Raw genomic sequence first — 24,695 nt, forward strand, 5'->3', positions numbered from 1 at the left:
GGGTCGCGGGGGGCTGGAGCCGATCCCAGCTGTCATTGGGCGAGAGGCGGGGTACACCCTGGACAGGACGCCAGACTATCGCAGGGCTGACACATAGAGACAGACAATCACACTCTCATTCACACCTATGGGCAATTTAGAGTCACCAATTAAACCTAAGTGCATGTTTTTGGACTGTGGGAGGAAGCCGGAGTACCCGGTGAGAACCCACGCTGACACGGGGAGAACATGCAAACTCCACACAGAAGAGCCGCAGGCGGGAGGCGAACCGGCGACCCTCTTGCTGTGAGGCGAGAGCGCTAACCACTACACCATCGTGTACACCACTACACCAACTAAAACCAACACTAAAATTAATTAAAAACTAAACTAAAACTAAGCATTTTCCAAGAAATAAAAACTAATAAAAACTAGCAAACTCACTCTAAAAACTAACTAAAACTAACTTTTGAAAACAAAAAATCACAACAAAATTAAAACTAAAACTAATGAAAATTCCAAAACTATTATAACCTTAGCTGTGATCCAGGCCTTTATTTTCTGAATTTCAAATAAATACACTCGGACACTTGGACTGGTCTAGCAGTTTGCTTCAGTCTTTATTTACAGACAGGATTTACAGACACATAAATAGATTAAAACGTCAAATAAAAACCCTTCATCTCAGACTGAATGCCAAAGGTCAACACTAGACAAATGATGAGCTGTCATCAGCATACTGATGACTGGCAGCTTTTCAATACGGTCACATGGAACACTTGAAATTGCTTGCAACTATTTTTATATGTATTTGTATTGAACATTCGTCATTTGATCTATAGTCAGATTTATGTGATGTACATTGACGTGTCGTCCATCGAGCGGATATGAAAACTGACTGGGAGCCTGTTATAACTCAGAACATAATCACTGCCCTTTCACTTCATAGATCCTCCTGCTGCATGGTGAGGGAAACATGAAATGCCAAGCCAATAAAAAAATGACATTTTTACATAATGTTCTGAGCAAGTATTAAAAGAAGACCTTTGCATCGCTGTATATACGACTAAAACGTCTCTTCGTGTTGCATCTAAAGCTCATGTTCATTTCTGCTTTATACAGAAAAAACTTATTGCACTCTGAAATGAATGGTCGGCCTTTACTGTGATATTTTACTTTGATAAATTGTTTTTCCTCCACATGAAACCTTCAATTTTTCGTTGTGCTCCGTCTCCTCTGTGACCATCAACATCCAAGAGTTTATCCGGCAGAATTACTCCTTTCAAAGCAGAACCATTAATAAATAACCCGACACCAACTCTGCTGTTTGGCTCCAGTATATATTTTATTTTAAATTACTGTTTCATGTTGTCAGTTTTGCCTGCTGACCTTTTACTCCTGTGGATATTTTCACACTAAAATGAGACATTTGTCCTCGTAAACGATTTTTTTTATTCCAGCGGGATAATAGAGAAGCAGCTCATGGAGAGTGTTTGGTGGCAAACACTGAATTTAATGTTAACACCTCCAGCAGGCGCTCAGATTGAAATGACAGACTATATTTTTTTTGTTTAATGATTTATCCGGTACTTCTCGGCACGTACAAGCTTTGTATACAGTTATAGTTTCTCACTGATAAACACACATCAGTCCAACTGAACTCATAACTGACGCACAATAATCGTGGGTGATTCTCATGAACATGGTGCAGCTCATATGCATTGAATACATATTTTTTTTTACCCTTTATAACATATACAATCTAAAGTCACTGTTTAATATGAATTTATAAGCTATTTGAAAAAAGGTATTTTCTGAAATTTTTAGAGACACTGTGAGTAAAATTCATCACCGTAACACATTTTTAAATACAAAAAAAAACGAAAGTTTTTTCTTTTCTTTTTTTTTTTCTTTGTCAAGCTCTTAAATATGTTCAAGGGTAGCTGGTATCACCAAAATGTATTTTATTAAAATAAACACATATTTTAATGCAAACAATTCTATCATTACCGTAACATTTAACCATTTTTTCTCATCAATTTTCATTCAGATCTTGTTCTTTACACATTGTTAAAAACCATTATATTTGATAATATTCTGTTAAAGTATACATTTTTAAACAAATATATCTTTATTTTATAAAGTTTATTAAATATTTATTGTGTATAAGTGTGGGGAAACCATGACATTTTATATCTGGACACATTACGGTAATGAATTTGTGAATGAAAAATATATATATAAAAATATAGAAAATATTATTTTAACACAAAACAATGAATTGTGCCTCATTATGGCTATATTGTTCATTCATATAAAAGTGAAATATATTTAGTTTAATAAAGTATGTCCTTATAATCTTCACAGACAGAACTTAGACTGGTTCATGACAATCACCCACATGACTTTGAACTTACATGCACACCTTTTGAGGTGACCATGTTCCTGTTTGACTTGTGTTTGCTCTTTTTTCATCCGTGTCTTGTGGCAGGTGTGACTTATCTAAAGCCTCAGGACTGGATCTGCCTGCTAGACTTTGACCTGACCCTGTCTCCATGATATGGGCATTTCATAGTTTCTTATGGGCTGAAATATGTGCCACCAGAAACTGAATTTGAATCATTTATGTTAAAATTTGAATCACTTAAATTGAATAATGGCAATAAAAACTGAATTTGAATCACATAATTTGTATTTGTATTGTTCAATTTGAATCATTGCATTGAAAAACTGAATCTGAATTGCAATTTGAAATTGAATTTATTAATTTGGAACTGAACATTCAGTTCTCACAATTCAAATTCAGTTTGCAAAATTCAATTTAAATTTTCTACGACGAAGATACACAGAGCGCCTCTTAGGCCAATCAGCACCTCCGTTTTTTTTGGTAACATTTGTTGCCACCCAGTTGCCATGGCACCTCTTCAGCCAATCAGCACTTCCGTTCCGTTCCAGCCTCATCCATTGGTCAAACCAGTCGAACTTCTTCCTCCGTTTCGTGGCGAGTGGCAACTGGGTGGCAACAAATGTTACAAAAGAAAACGGAGGTGCTGATTGGCCGAAGAGGCGCTCTGTGTATCTGCACTCGATTGCTCTGCCTCAACTACCCGCAGAAAATGACTTTTGGTCCACATGGCCCAGCCCTAGCTCTAGGAACTCCTCCTAGTATGGCTGAACACATGGACCTGGTTGTGTGAGATGGATCTGCTGTCTGGTAATCCTGTGATTCTCATGTGATCCTATGACATGAGGATCCAGCTGTCATACAAGATACCAGCATCAGCTGCTAAAAATGTATGCTGACCCTTTCTATTATTGACACTTCTAGGTAGTTTGTCAGGGTTTTTTATTGGATAAAGTAGCAGAAGAAGCAGTGAACTCTACTTATCAGCTCTAAAAGCTCTTATGGTGAATGTGTCAGCAACAACTTTGTGTTGTGGGCCACTTGAAAAATGTAAATCCAATATCCATTCTCTCTATTCTACCTCTGTTCAGACTGCACCAACTCCTGAGGGAAATATCTAGAAGCAGTCATGGTAAACGGAAAAGTCATGTTGTGGGCTGTTAAAGGGAAACAGCGAGCTTAAATATGTGAAGAAGCTCCACAGAGGCTCGGGGAACAAGCCCGGTGATACTTCTCTCTGGGTTTTTCACTCTTCATGACTCCTTTTACATTAGCTTGTGGTTCCTTGACCTCTCGTTCATATAAGATTGATTACAGCAGCACAAAGTGCCTCCAAACAGGAAGCTTCACAAACTGCTTTTGTTTCTCATTTGTGTGTTTTATGTAGTCATTTTACAAGCACTATTGATTAAACTAATGGTACTCATATACTCTTACACATGACATTTTTAACCCTCTGGAGTCCTAAAAAGCAGCAGAGCATCATTTCTTCATGATGTCACAACTTAAAAACGAAGCAGAGTCTTGTCCTGCCGTTAATTTCCCTTGAAAGTCCCGACTTGAAACTCCATGCCAATTTTTGTTTGATGATAATAAGTAAAACCGGAGATAACGTCAAACATATTTAGTATAAAAACAGAGAACTAGATATTATCCTTATTGCATCTCTTATATGTTGTATTTGCAACCTGTGTTCACATTTGCAACATTAAAATTCTGAATTGAGCTCAATTATGTTTTGAAAGTTAAAAAGAACAAAAAACATTTTTTTTTAGATATCCGATTTGAAGTTTTTTGGGGGGGTTTCTTTTGGGTTTTCAAATGTTGATCGAGTGATTTATTTATTTTTTTTCAAACTTTTTTTCTTGGGTTTTGCAGAGTATTAAAACATACACAAAAAGTAAAATAGTCATTTTTTCTTACAGAAAAAACAAACAACAGAAAACAAAAGTGATCATTGAAGTATTGCTGCATACCCGAACAACTTGATCCAGTAAATTTAAATAAAAAAGAATAGTTATCAGGTCATATAGGTGAGGTTGTGCTGGGAAAAAAAAATATACCAACATGGCATGGTGAACATTAGTAAAGTGGCAGAATGAAAAATATAAAGAACTGACTGAACAGCCCAAGTCTCCGTAGGGTTAAGATATGTTGTGTGACTGTATTGTGTTTAACCCTCTCAAGTCCAGGAGATTTTGGTTCAAATTTTTCAACTTCCTCTGCATTAATTTCTGCCTCTGTTCAGCATCTTGCATGGCTCCTTTTTCTCCACACAAACTTGGCTATCAGTCAGATTTTTCATTTTATTTTAATTAAGTATAAAGTTGCCAGGAACTCAAAATACAAACAAAAGACACAGGTTTCTATGGAAATGTAACATTTAAAAAAAAACATTTGTAAACACAAAAACAGCAGAAAAAATAATAAATAATAAAATTACAAAACAGTCTCTTTGCATGTAAATATATGTATTGTAAAAATAGTAATAGTTTTCATTGTAGAAAGAAAATTCACATTTTTAAAATGGTCTAGAAACATAAATGGCACACTGTGAAAACTCCTATGATTGAACTTTAACTGGCTTTCTCAGCTTGTCTACATATATAATATAAATAAAGTTATTATTGTAAAATATGTGTATTTTCAATAAATAGATGGACTCCAGAGGGTTAAATACAAATATCAAATTTTATACTTCATATACAAATCAGTAAGACATAAATGAATGTGAGTAAAAACATCTGTGACAAGCTGATTAAGGAGCATTTCTGTCATAACTAAATGATCTTTTACTTCTGCAGTAAATGGCTGCTAGAGTTTATTTTCTGAGGCGAAGCAGCCAAGAAATCATTAGTAATGCTTTAATATAAGGCCCAGTGGGAGCAGGAGTTCTGGCTTCAGTTTTATGCCTAAAACTCCCCACGAGCCTCTTAATAGTGTTTCTGGAGCTTCGGGTGGGCCGCCGAGAATGCACATAGACACACATGGAGCTCTTAAAACCTCCACCGCACTTGAACACAGGACCACAAACCTGCGTGGCGTCTCTCCGCCATGAGAAACGCCTCGGCCAGCATCTTTCCTCCGCTCTGCTCGGCCTGCGCTGCTGCTAATTAGGCTGCTGTTGTTGCTGCTGTCACCGCTCATTTTCAACTCTATTGAGGCGGAGGGAAGAAAAAGGCTAAAACAATATTGCCTCAGTGGTGAAACCCAGTGTAATTATCCTGGTTTTATGTGCCCTAGGAAGTCAGAAATCCCCTTACATGACAAGAAGTAAATTGGAGGCATAAAAAATCAGCAGCAGCTTCAGAACACCTTGGTAGTGGAACCAGCGTGCTCGTAGAATGATAAAAATAGAAATGATGGTGATTTTGTTTTCTATTTGTCTTGTGCACCTGATTTCATGCCTCTAAGGCGTACACACTCATATCCAGCTCCAAGCTGAATGAAAAAACAAATAACTAACATTATGCAGGGTAATAATAGAGGACAAGACCGTTTGGGGTTTCACATCAAGACATGTGGGGAAAGAAAAATGACTGAAAAAACACTTAATTACTAAAAAAAAGACAAAAAAGACACAAAGTGACCAAAAAATACACAGAATTACCAAAAAAGACAATTTAAAAAAAAAAAGACACAAAATGACCCAAAAAAGACACAAAATGACCAAAAAAGACATAAAATGACTGAAAAAAAACTAAATTACTTAAAGAAGAAACAAAATGACCAAAAAAGACACAAAATGACTAAAAAAAAAAGACAAAATTATAAAAAAAGACACAAAATTATAAAAAAGACACAAAATGACTGAAAAAACACAAAATTACTTTAAAAAGACACAAAATGACAAAAAAGACACAAAATTACCAAAAAATACACAGAATTACCATAAAAGACACAAAATTATTATTATAAAGGCTAAAACAATATTGCCTCAGTGGTGAAACCCAGTGTAATTATCCTGGTTTTATGTGCCCTAGGAAGTCAAAAATCCCCTTACATGACAAGAAGTAAATTGGAGGCATAAAAAATCAGCAGCAGCTTCAGAACACCTTGGTAGTGGAACCAGCGCGCTCGTAGAATGATAAAAATAGAAATGATGGTGATTTTGTTTTCTATTTGTCTTGTGCACCTGATTTCATGCCTCTAAGGCGTACACACTCATATCCAGCTCCAAGCTGAATGAAAAAACAAATAACTAACATTATGCAGGGTAATAATAGAGGACAAGACCGTTTGGGGTTTCACATCAAGACATGTGGGGAAAGAAAAATGACTGAAAAAACACTTAATTACTAAAAAAAAGAAAAAGGCACAAAATGACAGAAAAAAACTAAATTACTTAAAGAAGAAACAAAATGACCAAAAAAGACACAAAATTACAAAAAAAAATCAGAAAATGATCAATAAAAAGACACAACATAACTGAAAAAACACTAAATTACTTTAAAAAGACACAAAATGACCAAAAAATACACAGAATTACAAAAAAGACAAAATTATTTAAAAAGACACGAAATGACTCAAAAAGACACAAAATTACTAAAAAAAAAGACAAAATTATCAAAGAAAGACACAAAATAACCAAAAAGACATAAAATTACAAAAAAGACACAAAATGACTGAAAAAACACTACATTACTTTAAAAAGACACAAAATCTAAGGCGTACACACTCATATCCAGCTCCAAGCTGAATGAAAAAACAAATAACAAACATTATGCAGGGTAATATGTCAACCTAGAAAGATGTGTGGCATTAGTGGTTTTGCTCACAGATTGCTTTCTTCATGCAGAATAATAGAGGACAAACCATTTGGGGTTTCACATCAAGACATGTGGGGAAAGAAAGAACCTCCTCCCATGCAGACATTAAGTAAATAGAGCTTTCAATGGATACTGTGATGTTGGTGTGACCAAGTTATTAACAGTGTTTTACCTGAATGCCCCGGGTAATACATCTATTACAGCTGTTGTAATGGGACAGGGAGCACCAGATTGTTCCAGCCAACAGTGAAGAACATGTTGTGCTTTATGTTAGGAAGAAAAAAACATTACAGCTTAACTGATAAGAACTCATTGTAACAATGCAGGTGTATTTGATTCATATCTCAACAGCATCCAGTTCCTTCATTTGAACATGTAGTTGTATCTAAGCAGGCTTTGACATATATTAGATGAAAATATATGAAATAATAGTTGAATCCACTTTAGATTTCCTGTCTCATGTAATAGTTACCAGTTTTGTTTTTTGTTTTTTATGTTGGTTGGCCAAAACAAGTAAATTCATGACATTTCTTTCATCTTCAAGGGAAATTAATCAGTGAATCAAGCAAGCAATTGACAAATCAATTTGAAAATGAAAATAACTATTAAATGGTAAAATGGAGTGCACTTATATGACAAAATGACAAAAAAGACACAAAGTGACCAAAAAATACACAGAATTACCAAAAAAAAAGACAACATTATTTTAAAAAAAGACCCAAAATGACCCAAAAAAGACACAAAATGACAGAAAAAAACTAAATTACTTAAAGAAGAAACAAAATGACCAAAAAAAGACACAAAATTACTTTAAAAAAAAGACAAAATGATCAAAAAAAGACACAAAATTACTTTTAAAAAAAGACAAAATGATCAAAAAAAGACACAAGATAACCAAAAAGACATAAAATTACAAAAAAGACACAAAATGACTGAAAAAAGACACAAAATGACCAAAAAATACACAGAATTACCATAAAAGAAAATTATTATTATAAAGGCTAAAACAATATTGTAATATAGTTACCAGTTTTTTTAATTTTTTTTTTAATGTTGGTTGGCCAAAACAAGTAAATTCATGACATTTCTTTCATCTTCAAGGGGAATTAATCAGTGAATCAAGCAAGCGATTGACAAATCAATTTGAAAATGAAAATAACTATTAAATGGTAAAATGGAGTGCACTTATATAGTGCTTTAATCCAAAGCGCTTTACACTACACTTGACAAAGTCAAATATGACATGTCAAGTAGTTTTTTTGAAAGTGTCCAAGAAAAGTTTCTGGAGGAAGGACTAATGTAGAAAAAAAGAATCCAGCACCTGCCAGGTTGTGTCAGATTAGTGACTGTGTGACTGTATGACATGCTCTTAAATCAGTAGCTGGTTGTGGGTGTGATGGAGTAATGAGGAAAGATGTGGTGCAGGCAGACAGTGCCAAGTTCAAAGTGTTTATATCACCAGTGTGTAATCATTATGCAGCTTTTTTACAGAATCATATCATGTCTTTTCACCCCAGGAGCAAATATTCTTTAGTTTATTATTACTGGTCTGTAAGGAACCACTGATTCACAACAGGTGCAGCAGTCAGAAGCATTCTGCTTCATCTACAGCAGGGGGCTCAAACTCAAATTACCCAGGGGCCGCTGGAGGCAGTAAAAGATACAAAATGACCAAAAAAAGACAAAACATTATTTAAAAAAAAAGACAAAATTACCAAAAAAGACACAACATTATTAAAAAAAGACATAAAATGACCCAAAAAAGACACAAAATGACAGAAAAAAATAAAGTACTTAAAGAAGAAACAAAATGACCAAAAAAAGACAAAAAATTACAAAAAAACACACAAAATGTGAAAAAAAACACAAAATGACAGAAAAAACACCAAATTACTTAAAAAAGATACAAAATGACCAAAAAAAGACACAAAATTATTAAAAAAAAGACAAAATGACCAAAAAAGACACAAAATTACTTTAAAAAGACACAAAATGACCAAAAAATACACAGAATTACCAAAAAGACACAACATTATAAAAAAAGACATAAAATGACACAAAAAAGACATAAAATGACCCAAAAAAGACACAAAATGACAGAAAAAATAAAGTACTTAAAGAAGAAACAAAATGACCAAAAAAGACAAAAAATTACAAAAAAACACAAAATGACAGAAAAAACACCAAATTACTTAAAAAAGATACAAAATGACCAAAAAAAGACACAAAATTATTAAAAAAAGACAAAATGACCAAAAAAGACACAAAATTACTTTAAAAAAGACACAACATGACCAAAAAATACACAGAATTACCAAAAAGACACAACATTATAAAAAAGACATAAAACGACACAAAAAAGACATAAAATGACCCAAAAAAGACACAAAATGACAGAAAAAAATAAAGTACTTAAAGAAGAAACAAAATGACCAAAAAAAGACACAAAATTACTAAAAAAAAGACAAAATGACCAAAAAAGACACAAAATTACTTTAAAAAGACACAAAATTACCAAAAAAGACACAACATTAGTAAAAAAAGACATAAAATGACCCCAAAAAAAAGTAATTAAAGGGACCTTTCACACAACACGGTAGACTCCTGATCTACAGTGTCATCTGTGCGTTTCCCCCAGACGTTCATCAGATTGCATCACATTTAGTGCTTTGAATTTAATTATTGTCATCACTTGTGGTGTGAGCCAGCTGACGACCCATCAGACACTGTGATGAGGTGGTTTTTTAGTGTCCTATTTTATTCACTAATGTCCTTTGAGCGTGCCTCCTTTGAGCAGTTGCGGTCGGGGCTCTGAGCCTTTCTCACAGTCTGTTAAATCAAAGTAGAAGCCCACTTTCAGTTATCTGTTCACACGGGAAGCCACTGTGAGAATGGAGTGTGTGACTTGCACCTGCTTGTGTTACAGGAGATGGAAATGGATAAAAAAACCCTGCAGTACTATACTAGTCCTTCTGGAGCTAATGACAGAGAGTCTGTAATGATGTATTCACTCCTTCTGATCCTTCAACCTTCTTCTGTTAGAGCTCAAGCCTCATTCACATCACAAGTCATTAAAATCAATGTCTGCTATTATAGTTTCAGCTGTGAAGTGTCTCGTCAGATCTGAACTGTGACATCATTTTTCTAACAAAACAGCAGAAGAAAACCCCTTTGTCTGTTTGTCCCACTTAGTTTGACTATTTTTTTTTTTTTTTTTGCCAAATGCGACAAACGACATTCAGTGCACAGAGTGGATTTCATGCAGATTCCCTTCCCCAGTTGTACACATGCATCTCTGCGTCATTCCCTGCACCAGGCTGGGTATGTAGGCCAATCCTGCAGCTCCACGACGCAGCAGAAACAGAAAAGGATTACAGCCGTATTTAAATGCAAAAACGCTGCTTATTGTTGCTGTGATACACCTTTATGGCATTTTTCTATAAGTGAAGATTCTTTTTCTGTCATTTATCTATAAGCAAGAAGTGTGTGTGTGTGTGTGTGTGTGTCTAAGTAAGGAATCTGAATACTTCTTCCACTACTCCAACAGTCCTAGAGATATCTAATAAACTATTTATCTATCTATAGTGTATCTATCTATAAAGCAAGAAGCGTGTGTGTGTCTACTTTTTGACCGTTAGTCAGACTGACCTCAGATCTCGTCTGTGTCTTGCACATGGCACGAAGGTGTGCATCCTCGATTTTGGAGATTTTTCATTTCATTTTTTAAAATATCTTTTTTTTGGTCATTCTGTGTCTTTTTTTGGTCATTTTGTGTCTTTTTTTTTGTAATTTTGTGTCTTTTTTTTGGTCATTTTGTGTCTTTTTTGGTCATTTTGTGTCCTTTTTGGTTATTTTGTGTCTTTTTTTTTGGGTCATTTTGTGTCTTTTTTTTGTCATTTTGTGTCTTTTTTTGGGTAATTTTGTGTCTTTTTTTGGGTAATTTTGTGTCTTTTTTGGTAATTTTGTGTCTTTTTTGGTCATTCTGTGTCTTTTTTTGGTAATTTTGTGTCTTTTTTTGTTCATTTTGTGTCTTTTTTGGTCATTTTGTGACTTTTTTTGGTCATTTTGTGTCTTTTTTTGGTCATTTTGTGTCTTTGTTTTGGTCATTTTGTGTCTTTTTTTGGTCATTTTGTGTCTTTTTTGGTCATTTTGTGTCTTTTTTTTGCTCATTTTCTGCATGGCATGGTGAAGATTTTTAACTGATTTCTTAACAGACATAATAGCCGAAGATTTCCGAGGGTTAATTCTGGCTATATAGTACCTGGTCCTGTCTCTTCATGGGGTTGTGGGGATGTGAGTGACTGTGTGGATATTAACGGTGTCACAGCAGACAGACACAGTAGATTTCCACTCCAGGCTGATGGCGCGCTGCCTGTCGCCTACCTCGGAGCCATTTTTAGCCTGCGGTGGCTCTGGCTGGCCTCGTTGCCACCTTGCTGCACGCTGCCACGTGTGGGCCGGCGCTGGCTGGCTGGCTGGCTGGCCGGGGGCCGCTCCCGTCTCAGGGGCCCCTGCTGCTGCTGCACCGTGGGGCTCCCACGGGACTGGGCTGTGGAGGAGGAGGGAGGGGGGGGGCTCGCTCGCCGCTGACTGAAGCACACTAGCGGTCTTAAGGAGCGCTGCTGAGGGGAAGTCCTGTCCGTTTGAAGTAGGGACCTCAGAAAGCCTGTTTACTCTGCAGGGGGAGGGGGGGCTGGCCCGCTGCACAAGAATGCCTGTGTCATGACGGGAGCAGGAATTCACTCCACAATCCCAACAGTGTAGGAGCCGGGCCACAGCTGAGGTGGACGCCATTTCTTCCTATTTATTTTAGCTCCCTCTCCACTCAATCACTGGCCCTGTCTGCGGCTCTAAGCATCCCTGGAAAAATGAAAAATGGCCTGCGCTTTTATTTATGGCTCGAGATTTTCAAGTATATACCAGCGCACTATCTGCACCCAATGTGGGTGAAATATAGAAGCTGTGATTTGTTTTTAAATCATTTATTCATACAGGGGGCCTCACCTTCCTCCAGGTACACACATATTCATTTTAATGAAGTTTCTCTGGAGGTGTTTAACCCTCTGGAATCTTCGGCTCTTATGTCTGTTAAAAAATCTCTTATAACCCTGTGTAGTCTCCAAAAGCTCTAAATCATTCAGACTTCTTCTTCACATCCAGACTAGAAAACAAAGCAGCGTGGAGCCCTACTGTAAATTTACCTCTAAAGTTCTGGCTGTAAACTCCATGAGGCCAGTTTCAGTTTGATGATGATATACCAAGTAAAACTGGAGACAAGCTCAAATAGATTTAGTATAAAATGATAGAACTGGATGGAACCCTCTTATATGTTAGATTTGACACCTTTGTTCACATTTGCAACATTTAAAAAATGTTATTGAGCATGATAGTGTTTTGAAAGTTAAAAAAAAGATTCAAAATCACATTTTATGTTGGAATAAAGGACTAAAAAAGACACAAAATGACAAAAAAAGACACAAAATAACTAAAAAAAGATTCCAAATCACATTTTATGTTGGAATAAAGGACTAAAAAAGACACAAAATGAGCAAAAAAGACACAAAATAACTAAAAATAGATTCAAAATCACATTTTATGTTGGAATAAAGGACTAAAAAAGAGACAAAATGAGCAAAAAAGACACAAAATAACTAAAAAAAAGATTCAAAATCACATTTTTTGTTGGAATAAAGGACTAAAAAAGACACAAAATGAGCAAAAAAGACACAAAATAATTAAAAAAAGATTCAAAATCACATTTTATGTTGAAATAAAGGACTAAAAAAGACACAAAATGACCAAAAGACACGAAATGACCAAAAAAGATTCAAAATCACATTTTATGTTGGAATAAAGGACTAAAAAAGACACAAAATGACGAAAAAAAGACACAAAATGAGCAAAAATCACACAAAAAGACACAAAAAAAGCACACAAAATGACTTACAAAGACACACGAAAAGACATGAAAAGGATTCAAAAACGGGCAAAATAGGCTCAGACTCCAGAGGGTTAAAAATCTTCACCATGTCATGTTGGTATCAGTTTTTTCAGCGTTACCTCACCTATATGTCCTGATAATTACTTTTTAACTTTGACTTGCTTGATCAAAATGTTGAACCCAAAATAAACTAAGGAAACATGAAATCTGATCTTGAAAATTATGTTTGAAAACACAGAATTTTAAATATTGCATATATGAATACAGGTTGCAAATATAACATATAACAGGTAGAATGAGGATAATATCTAGTTCAATATTTTATACTAAATATATTTGACAATATCTCCGGTTTTACTTGGCCGAATATCATCAAAAAAAAATCTGGCATGTAGTTTCAAGCCAGAACTTTAGAGGGAAGCTGATGGAGAGACTCAATGTTGCTTCATTTTAACCCCCTAATAGGGCACTCGTTGAAATACTTGCAAATTCCAAATTTCAACCCTAGACAATATTACATACTGCCAGAATGTGGACTGTGGAATGGGGGAGGGGGGTAATATTTTGAGAAATAAATTTACGAGATTAAAGTGTCAAATCTAGGAAAAAAAAAGTTTCAGATTTATGAGATTTAAAGTGGTGAATCTGCGAGAAAAAAGTAGCTTTTTTCACTTTTTTCTCGTAAATCTGCGACTTTCTTCGTGCAGATTCACCACTTTAAATCTCATAAATCTGCAACTTTTTTTCTTGTAGATTTGCCAATTTAATGTAGTAAATGTGCAACTTATTTCTCTAAATATTACCTCCCCACCCCCAGGTTTGTATTTTTATTCTTATTCATACTTAATATGCCCTAATATGCCGTCAGTCAAGTTCTCTGTACAAGTCACGTCATGAAGAAGTCATATGCAGGTGTTTTCATGGACTCTAGAGGGTTAAGAGAGTTCAAGTTAATCTGACCAGGTGAGAATATATAAACCCTCCTGTCTTTATTTTCTTCCTGTTCTGCACTGTGGTTTAAAATAGATGCTGATATTCATCAAATTCTTCATTTGATCCTTTGCACCCAGAGAAGGTTGATTCCAGCTCTGAGCTCTGTCCGTCACGTTCAGCTCAGCTTCTGGAGAGACATTTGTTTAGATAAAGCTTCTGGAGCTCACCGTAGCCTCTTTAGTACACAAGCTGCTTGTGAGTCCATGTGACCTTTGTTTACAAACCTGGGTTTGTTTGTAAATGGGCTGCGTGAACCTGCATGAACCCAATCTTCAGTTCAAGGCCTGTAATGTCTCGCTGGCAGACTACAAACACTAGTTTATGGACATTAGTAATGAAAGATGACCTCCCTCGCTGCAGTTTATATTCAGTTTCAGCAGGAGAATAGAGAGGACAGAGATGCTGAAGGACCCAAGGGAGGCACACACACACACACACACACACACACACACACACACACACCCTTGTACTTCTGTACTATCTTTGTGAGGACCCTCATTGGAATAGTTAATTCCCTTGCAAGGTTATAACAGTTTTGACTTTTTTATTAGTTTTAGTTTTAGTTTTTATGAGTTTTAGTTTTTTGTAATGGGGTATTTGTTGGGTGGGAGATTAAAAGAAGTCACAGTAAATTTTGCCTTTATTTCCTTTGTCTTATCCATCTTCATTATGTGTGAAAAAAGTAGACAAAGATGAAAACGAAGGACATTTTCACTATAATTTTAGTTAGTTTTAGTTAGTTTTGAAACCTCACAATACAGTTTCAGTAAGTTAATGAAATATCTTTTTTTTAACATAAACCTAATTAAGTCTAATAAAGTAACAAAGTCTGAAATCTCAAAAAACCCTTTAAAGAAGTGAGGACCGGCCGAAATGTCCTCACTTTGCAAAAATGTCCTCACTCTGTTGGTTAAAAACGTGTTCTGGTCCTCACTATATAGGAGGTACAAGAACACACACACACACACACACACACACACACACACACACACACACACACACACACACATTCTTGTACTTCTGTCTTTGTGAGGACCCTCGTTGGAACAGTGAATTCCCTTGCAAGGTTACAATAGTTTTGGATTTTTCTTTAGTTTTAGTTTTAATTTTGTTGTGAATTTTTGTTTTCAATTTCAGTTAGTTTTAATGAGCTTTTAGAGTGAGTTTGCTAGTTTTAGTTTAGTATTTATTTTTTTGAAATGCTTTAGTTTTACTTTAATTTTTATTAGTTTTAGTTTTTTGTGATGGGGTATTTGTTGGGTGGGAGATTAAAAGAGGTCACAGTAAATTTTTGCCTTTATTTCCTTTGTCTGATCCATCTTCATTATGTATGAAAAAAGTTGACAAAGACGAAAATGAAGGACATTTTCACTATAATTTTAGTTAGTTTTGTAACCACACAATACAGTTTCAGTTAATTATCATTATCATGTAACCTTTAACCCTTTAAACAAAGTCAGAAATCTCGAAAAAGCCTTTAAAGAAGTGAGGACCGGCCGAAATGTCCTCACTTTGCAAAAATGTCCTCACTCTGTTGGTTAAAAACGTGTTCTGGTCCTCACTATGTAGGAAGTACAAGAACACACACACACGCACGCAGACAGACATTGAGTCTGCAAAATGATTTATTCTGAAAAAAACTTTTTCTACAAATAGGAACCATTTGCATCAAGCTGTGCAATTCAAAACATATAATAATGTGAACATGAGTCAAACATTTCAGCTGTCAGTCCGTCCATAGGAGCATTCTGTCAGCCTAATATTAATCATGGCTTTTATTGAGTGCTGATGATGCGTACACAAAAAGCTTTACAAGACTAAAAGCCTGGCATCAATAGAGTGACATTTTAGTTGCTATTTCTGCGCCTCTGTTGAATCACTGAGCATATTTGCAGATGGATCTTTGATAAGGAGTTTTGTAAGCATTGAATTGAAATGCTCACATTTATGTTTGACACATTAAATATTAACAAGTTTTTTTTTGTTCATGGAAAAAGCTGAGAATATTGAGGTCATTTTCTTTGTTGATGGAACTTTAACGAGGCAGATTTCTCTGTTTGTGACAATGAGGAGTTTCAGAGTTTGTTAACTGCTTTATAATCAGTAGATAGATGGTGGTTGAGTGATGTAATGATAGAGAAAAACATTTGAGAAAACTAACTAACTAACTACAAAGGTTCAGTCATTATTTCAATTTGTGATTCTGCCAAATTGTAGAGAAATGAACCAAACACAAATGGAACAAAAAGTTTTGGGGTTGACACCAAACACAACAAACATGATGACAGCGTTACTGTTGGCCTGCAGCTTTTTGTTTTTCGTTTCTTCATCCACATCCCGACATGTTCCCCTCAGGGTTTTTAACCGGCAACTCCGGCTTCTTTTACGACCCGAAACCCGAAGGCTTCAGCACTCTTCAGTCATTGTAGTGACACATTGAATGTTTTTTTTTTTTGATTGGTTGATTGAGAATTTATTTGAGCACAAAATAAAAGATGAACAATTAAAAACAAACAAATTTGTGTTCAAAAGGAAGAAGCCATAGCTTATTAAATCCCTTCTCCCTATCTTAATTTACTATATTCAGTTATATAACAACAATAATATTTATATATATGTATGTATAACACATAGTAATGTAGTTTATAAACTTGTTATTACCATTATTAACATACATAACTTGTTATTAACTCACAAACACATAAGTACACTAACACCCATGTAGTCACAATGAGACAACAATGAACAAACAAAACGACAACAACACACAAAAAAAAGAAAAATAGTATTAATACATTTAAAAAATAAAACGTCAACAATAACCACCTACTGTCATTTCACACAGCTGTTTTCATCCCTATATCGTGTGAAGACATGCTCTTTATATTTGATTTTTAAGTGTTTAATGTTTGAACATTATTTTAATTCCATATTTTTACTCCGCTGAATGAAATGCAAAACCTTTTCCTATTTGTACATATTTTCACGACTTTAAAGTTATTTGACCCCCTCAATTGATATCCCCCGTCTCCACCCTTTAAAGAAGTTTTGTATATTAATTGGAAGTAAGTTATTAGCTGCTTTGTACATTATTTGTGCTGTTCGGTATTGAATTATGTCTGTTAGTTTCAACAATTTTGATTGTAAGAAAAGTGAGTATGGTCCAACAGTAAAGAGGAGCGTACAGTAAGAGATAGACTCCTTCAGCTCCCGGTGAGAGTGGTTTACTGTGGGCAGGATTACAGACGGGACCAGATGAAAGATTTCCTATCAGCAGGGAGACGTTTGACATTAGAGGAGAGGTTAAGGATTCCTCTGCTGCTCCATTAAAAAGGGCCGCATCAGCATTTCTCCAGGCTCTGATCCAGTATCAGCAGAAGAGGCTGAGTGTTCAATCAGATAGTTCACTTCATCTTCATATAGAGTGGAGATATAAAACACGCTTTGAAGTCCAATCAGATCTTCCTCTTATATAACCACCACAAATAATCTGTATGTTGGAGAAATGGCTTAAAATAATTGTTTTTTCATGTTGTAACAGTAGTGAATCTCATTCCATGTCAGTCCATCCGGACGGTTTTACAGATTGTAAAGCCTTTCAGACAAATGAGTGATGTTGTGCTATATGCAGGTACATCTAAAAAAATTAGAATATTGTTAAAAGTTCAATATTTTTTGTCAATCATTTCAGAAAGTGAAACTCGTATATTATATAGATTCATTACACATAGAGTGAAATATTTCAAGCCTGTTTTTCTGTTTTCATTGTCTCTAAGCCAGAATCATCAAAAGAGAAAACTAACAAATTTACGAGAGAAAAAATCTCAAATTTACGATAAAAAATAAAAAAATAAAACTTTAAGAGAAAAAAAAACAAAATTATGATAAAAAAAATAAAAAATGTATGAGAAAAAGACAAATTTATAAGGAAAAAATGACAAATTTAAGAGAAAAAATACAAAATTATGATAAAAAAATTTTAAAAATCCATGAGAAAAAGACAAATTAACAAGGAAAAAAATCACAAATATATGAGAAAAAATCACAAATTAGATGAGAAAAAAATCACAAATTTAAGACAAAAAAATACTCATTCATGAGAAAAATACAAATTTACGAGAGAAAAAAAAAATCAAACTTCTTCCCAATATTCTAATTTTATGAGACATTATCTCTAAGCCAGAATCATCAAAATTACAAGACAAACAGGCTTGAAATATTTCAATCTATGCGTAAGTAATCTATATAATGTATGAGCTTCACTTTCTGAAATGATTGACAAAAAATATTGAACTTTTTCATGATATTCTAATTTTTTTAGAAGAACCTGTAAATAAAATTGACAAGACTTGACATTGGTTTTTGTTTTAAAAATGAGCCGTGGTTTGAAGGGCTTCAGGTTTTCAGCAGTGATTACATCACTCAGATTTTAATGGAGACATTTCAAGCATCATGAGCTCAGTATTGTTGAGGGTTTTTTTGTAGAACGTTTAGCTCACAAAGCAGCCCATGACTTCCACTTTCATTTAGTTCAGGCCATGAATGTGAAAGTACAGAAGATTTAAATGTAAATGAGTGTGTGAGTGGTCTCCTGCCACTCTGACTGAATCTAAAATACACTCAGAATGTTAGATTTCAGATGTAAGATTGGACATTTTTGATGAGGTTCAAAGAGCAGCTTTTTACACTTTGAACAGTTTTTGAATAGAATAAAATGACTTTCTAAAATGATTACTCACTACAGTAGAATGTCAGAAAAATAGAGGAGAAAATGCCACAGTTAGAAGTTTTCTAAAGAGTCTTCTTCCGCTCGCTTCATTTGTTTGACTGACAGTCTAAAAGCCACATATTCAAATTACAATTATATGAAACAGAGAAACAGCAAATCCCTGTTTCTACACTGTAAAAAAACAAAAACTGCTGTTTTTACGAGAAAAAAACAGCAGCTGTAGTTGCCAGAACTTTACCGTAATAAATACAGTGCAACTTTTTGTAATATTACGGTAAAAAGATATTGGCAGTGTTGATTTCACGTTTAAGATTGCCATTTTATTCCATTTTTTACCATATAAATAAAATAATTTTCCATCAAAAGAAATGCTGTTCTGCCATATAATTGACGAGAAAATACTTTATAAATGCTGCATAAATTAAAGATTTTACCATCTAATATTACAGTATATTTAACAATTAGAAAAAAGATAAATGCAAAAATGACAGTGAAGCTTGTATATATATTGCAGTATATTTTTGTTACAAATACAGTGCCAGTGTATTTTACAGTGGAGTAATATATATTTTTTTTAAATGTAAAAAAATACTGTTTTGGCTGATACTGTTACTGAAACTGAATTAACAAATTTATCATTTTACGTCTTTTACTGTCGTGGTTTAGCAGTTTTTTACCGTAAAATCGACAGATATTTTTTACAGTGTAAGAAGCTGGAAGCACAAAACAAACCTGACAGTTTTGTGAATGATTGAATGGTCATCAAATATGAAACAACCAGGAATGAGCACAATTAAAACCTCAAACATACAGTCAAATAAAACATTTATATAATCTGATATAAGGAGCTAAAGATAGATGAAAAATGCATCAATATAAATGCCCCCCCCCCCCCCCCCCTTTTTATATATATCTCTCTCTCCCAAGTTATTTATTTATACATTTTATTTTTTATCATCATTATTGCTATCATTATTGTTTATTATTATTTTTCTTGTATGTGCCTTCTTGTTCTATAAACATATGTTTAAAAAAAAAAAAAGCATCAATATCACTTCAGCCCTCGGCCATCTTCAGAAATGCATTCTTGTCAACAATTTTTTAATAGTGTGTGAACTTCCTCAGAGATAATTTCAACATAAAAGCCCTCTAAATCCTGTTGTAGAGTCATTATTGGGCTTTTCCAGGTGACAGCGTACAGTTTGTGATGTGACCCATCTCCACTGTGATATCATGTATTTAATTAAAGTTTAATTTGTAGCTCTTGTGACTTCTTGTCTTGTTAATTAACACATGTATCTGTTGTGTCTTGCTGCCTGTACAGAACCAGAGCTGGACGTAGCCGGGACCCTGGACTCTGTGGCCCGGCAGGTCAATGAGACGCTCCACCGCCGTCGGCGCCGAGACGCCGGAGACGACGACTACAACATCGAGATCCTGCTGGGAGTCGACGACTCGGTGGTTCGGTTCCACGGCAAGGAGCACGTCCAGAATTACCTCCTCACTCTCATGAACATTGTAAGTCACTGACACATGATGTGGTCACTTTAAAATACTCACTATTTTTTTTTTATTACTTTATTGCAGGTTATGAAGTTACAAATATTAACAGCTTCATCACATATTCAATTCATCCTGCCACATTTATGCATTTTTTACAAGAGGCAATGCCAAAAGAATAAATAAATAAGTAAATAAGATATTCATTTTTAATTGTTTGCTTATTCAATGAATTCTTCCATTAAGGAAAAGAAAGAGAAGTAAAAGAAAAAAACAAAAACAAAAACAACAAAACAAAAAAAAAACGGCGGGGGGGGGGACTCCTTCAACACTCCACGCAAAGTTCTAGTTTTCCACTCCATTTATTTCCATTACCATTTACTCCAGTTTCTTTTAAATTCTTCTTCTCTGTTTCTTAATTTGTAGGTGATTCTTTCCATTTCCTTAATCTGATCTACTGTTATTTTCCATTTGTTGATGGATGGTGAATTAACGTCCAACCAATTTCGTGTTATATGTTTTAATGCAGCTATACGTATCACTGTATAAAAATATATAATATATAAAAATACTCACTATTAATCACTACTAATGTTCTTTGAAGCCGAGTTGTGTCTATGCTTTGGTCTTCATGCTGGACAGAATTTAGACATGAATGAATGAATGAATGAATGAATGAATGAATGAATGAATGAATGAGTTTATTTAAAGGACAGCATGTAATACCATAAATCATTGTCACTTCATGAACAACAACAACAAGATGTTACATCAGATTTAGCAGTGGTGCTATTTTCCATCCGTAGTCCTTCATTGGGGGGTGGGGTAGGGGGGGATGGTAACATCCTAGAATATTTTTTTCAAGGATAAAACTTTTAAGAGCATTAATAAAATCATGGTGAGTCCTACAAGGGTAAAACTTTTCCTAATTAAAATTAAAATCATGGCGCACATCTGCTCGTAGGTGCATTTTTGTTTAGTTAAGAGTCTGCTTAGAACGATAAGCACGTCTGAATGTAGGTGTTTTTGTTCAATTAAAGCCTAATTATGACATAAGTCAATACTGAAAATCTCTTTGTCTTCTTCCAATGAGCGCTGTTCTGTAAATACATATTTCCCTCTTACCTGTGGTGCTATTTATTAATCTGAGTCTGATCTCTCCCAGCTGCTAAATCTTCTCCTTCCTGCAGAAAGACACTAACTATAAGTCTGTGTGCTGTTTGTTGCGGAGCAGGTTGCACACAGTGTTTCATCAGAGCTTGTCGGCTGCATACAGCTGCCTGCTGCTGCAACAACAGACAGAGCGATTGTTGTCTTACACTGTCTAAAGGAGGCTAAAAATAGAAAATGTGACTAGTTCAGACATGTCTAACGAGAAAGAAACTTGTTGAGCTGAGAATCACACGTTCAAATTACAAAGACAACTGTTAAAAGATAGAGTTGGTGGATATCATGCATGTGGAGGAAACCAAATTATAACAATAATGTATGAATATGTGCTGCCATGCAGGTACACTTTCATTAGTGATGTCTAATGTACACTACTGGTCAAAAGTTTTAGAACACACCAACTTTTTCAGAATTTAATTGAAAATGATGCAGCTTAATGTCTCAGTGTACTCTGAAATTAATGCACATTTGCAACATTTAAAATTCTTTATTGAGCATGATAGTGTTTTGAAAATAAAAAAAAGATTCAAAATCACATTTTATGTTGAACTAAAGGACTAAAAAAAGACACAAAATGACCAAAAAAAAGACACAAAATGACAAAAAAAGACACCAAAAGACACAAAATGACTTACAAAGACATGAAAAGAATTCAAAAATGGACAAAATAGCCCAAGACTCCATAGAGTTAAGTTGTTAACCCATTTCTTGTTCCCTGAAAAAAGGCTTACTTGCGTAATTCTGAAATGTACATTATCTTTCAGTTTTGGTTAAGCTTACCTTTTTTTATTTACCTCTGGCAGTTCACCACTTACCTTCGTACCCTTTCAAGCTGTTCATTTGACTTGAACTGCTTGAATTTCAATAAAAAATTGAAAAATTGGGGTGTTCTAAAACTTTTGACCGGTAGTGTATGTGAGAAAATAAAGGTTTCAGCTCCAAAAAGAACCCCAATAATGTTCCTGCTAGTTAACCATTGAGTGTCGGAGATATTGTTCGTAGAGATTTCTGCCTTCTCTTCAATATAATAGAACTAGATGACACTCAAAATACATGCACATACACTTGAAAAACTCTCCAGAATTCATGATCCTGTTGATCAAAATAATCCTCAGACCTTGCTGGGAGCAGTTTCATGTAGAGGCGGTTTTCTTCCTAGCAGGCAGCTGGATGCAGCCAACAAGCTGTGATAAACACGGCATGCACCAAACAGTAGGCAGACATAGTTAGTTAGGCTGGTGAAGAAAGGGAACATTTAACAGCTGGTAGAGATCCAAACAGAGCAGGAAAGAGAGTGAATATTGGACTTATTTCTTCAAGTCACTGAATGAAAACTGTTTCACCAACAGGGCCACAAGAATCAATAAGACCTTCTGTTTTAAAGGTGTGAAGGACGCACATTTATTTTTTTAACCCATAAGAACCCACTGTGACACCCATGTAACAAACACTTTAAATCTTCTATAATTTCCCATATTTTTTGTTACTAGGCTAAGTTTAAACCCATTTAACAATTCTACTCCATTAACCCATTGAGGCCTGAAAAATCGCTGGGCGATTTTAAAATAAAAATAATAATTTTCTGGAAATTCTGGAAAATTCTGGAAAAAAAAGTGTCAACTCTTCTACTAAATAATAGATTTTCGACGTATCCGTTTTCCAGGCTTCAATGGGTTAATAAGGTGTCCTGTATTGCATTTAACTAGTTCTGACCATATTTCTTGAACAAATTAAAGTCACAATTTTGATTTATGTTATGGAGATGCAAACAAAAAGGCAAATGGTTATTTGTTTTTATTTATAATTAGTGTATTATTATTATTATTTTGTTACTTAAAAACAAATATGAAAAATAATTTGTTGTAAAACAGCACTATTAATGTCACAATTTTGATAAATGTTGTGAAGATGCAAAGAAAAAGGCAAGTTTGTGTTTCTGTAAGCAGAAAATGCGTTTATTTTTTATTTTAAAATAAGAAATATCATAAACATAAATACCATAAACGCCCAATTAGGGTTGTCACGAGACTAAAATGTTCAACTCGATACCGATACTCAGGAAAATATTCGATACTCGATACCATTTTCAATACCACAAGGATTAAAAACAAAGACCCCAAAATTTTACAGAAATATTTTTATTAACAAGAAAAATGCAACATGTAAAAATGAACAGAACCACAGGTTAAATATTTATAATAAAAAACAGTTGTGCAAAAAGAAACTGCAACTATGATAACAAGCTTCAGGTCTGAGGTAGTGCAAAAAATAAATAAATACAATAAACAATTACAATTAGAACAATATTTTGAGGTTGTATGCTGTGCACGGGGGGTATCGATGCTTTTGAAAATGAGTATCGTATCCAGATACAACGTTTTAGTATCAATACTTTTGACAACCTTATGCTCAATGTAACGTTTATGTCACATCACAGATCTTTGACATTTAGTATTTTTGAAAAAACATCATATATGTGTTCTATGTGGTCCACTTGTTCTGTTGTATATGCCCCATAATTCTCCTTTAAGGATTACTGGGTCTGGGTTCTTATGGGTTAAAATCATATTGGGCTTTTCAGAATAAAACACCAACGATGCTTTCAGTTCTCAGTTGTTCCCTGAGTCCTCAGAGAGCTGAGCAGTGGTGGGAAGTAACTAAGTACATTTACTCAAGTACTGTACTTAAGTACAATTTTGAGTTACTTGTACTTTACTTGAGTATTTCCATTTTATGTAACTTTATACTTTTACTCCACTACATTTTGAGGCAAATATTGTACTTTTTACTCCACTACATTTAGCTGACAGCTTTAGTTACTTTTCAGATTCAACATGAAAAAATATTTAATATGATTACACATTTATGAAACATAACAGTGTATTAAGTAGTTAAAATGAGTCCTATCTGGACAACAGTAGAATGCTACTTATATAAATGCATCAATATAAATAATCTTATAATATATTTAGAACACATAAAACAATCTGAGTGGGTCCACTCTGCAAGACGAGTACTTTTACTTTTGATACTTTAAGTACATTTTGGTGCTGATACTTTTGTACTTTTACTTCAGTATGTTTTGAATGCAGGACTTTTACTTGTAGTGGAGTAATTTCACAGTGTTTTATTAGTACTTTTACTTAAGTAAAGGATCCTAATACTTCTTCCACCACTGGAGCTGAGTGAATCTTAGTGAGTACTAAGTTC

General features: G+C 34.5%; 1 protein-coding gene across 1 annotated transcript in view; it reads left to right on the forward strand.

Moving 5' to 3' along the window:
* Positions 1-24,695, forward strand: part of adamts3 (ADAM metallopeptidase with thrombospondin type 1 motif, 3) — a 270,315-nt gene that overhangs the window by 99,297 nt on the left and 146,323 nt on the right. Inside the window, exon 5 of the mRNA XM_059338163.1 lies at positions 20,140-20,333. Within this exon, the coding sequence (XP_059194146.1) occupies positions 20,140-20,333 (194 nt within the window). The remainder of the gene's footprint in view (positions 1-20,139; positions 20,334-24,695) is intronic.

The sequence above is a fragment of the Centropristis striata genome, chromosome 7, assembly GCF_030273125.1.
Source record: "Centropristis striata isolate RG_2023a ecotype Rhode Island chromosome 7, C.striata_1.0, whole genome shotgun sequence".
Taxonomy (NCBI): Eukaryota; Metazoa; Chordata; class Actinopteri; order Perciformes; family Serranidae; genus Centropristis; species Centropristis striata.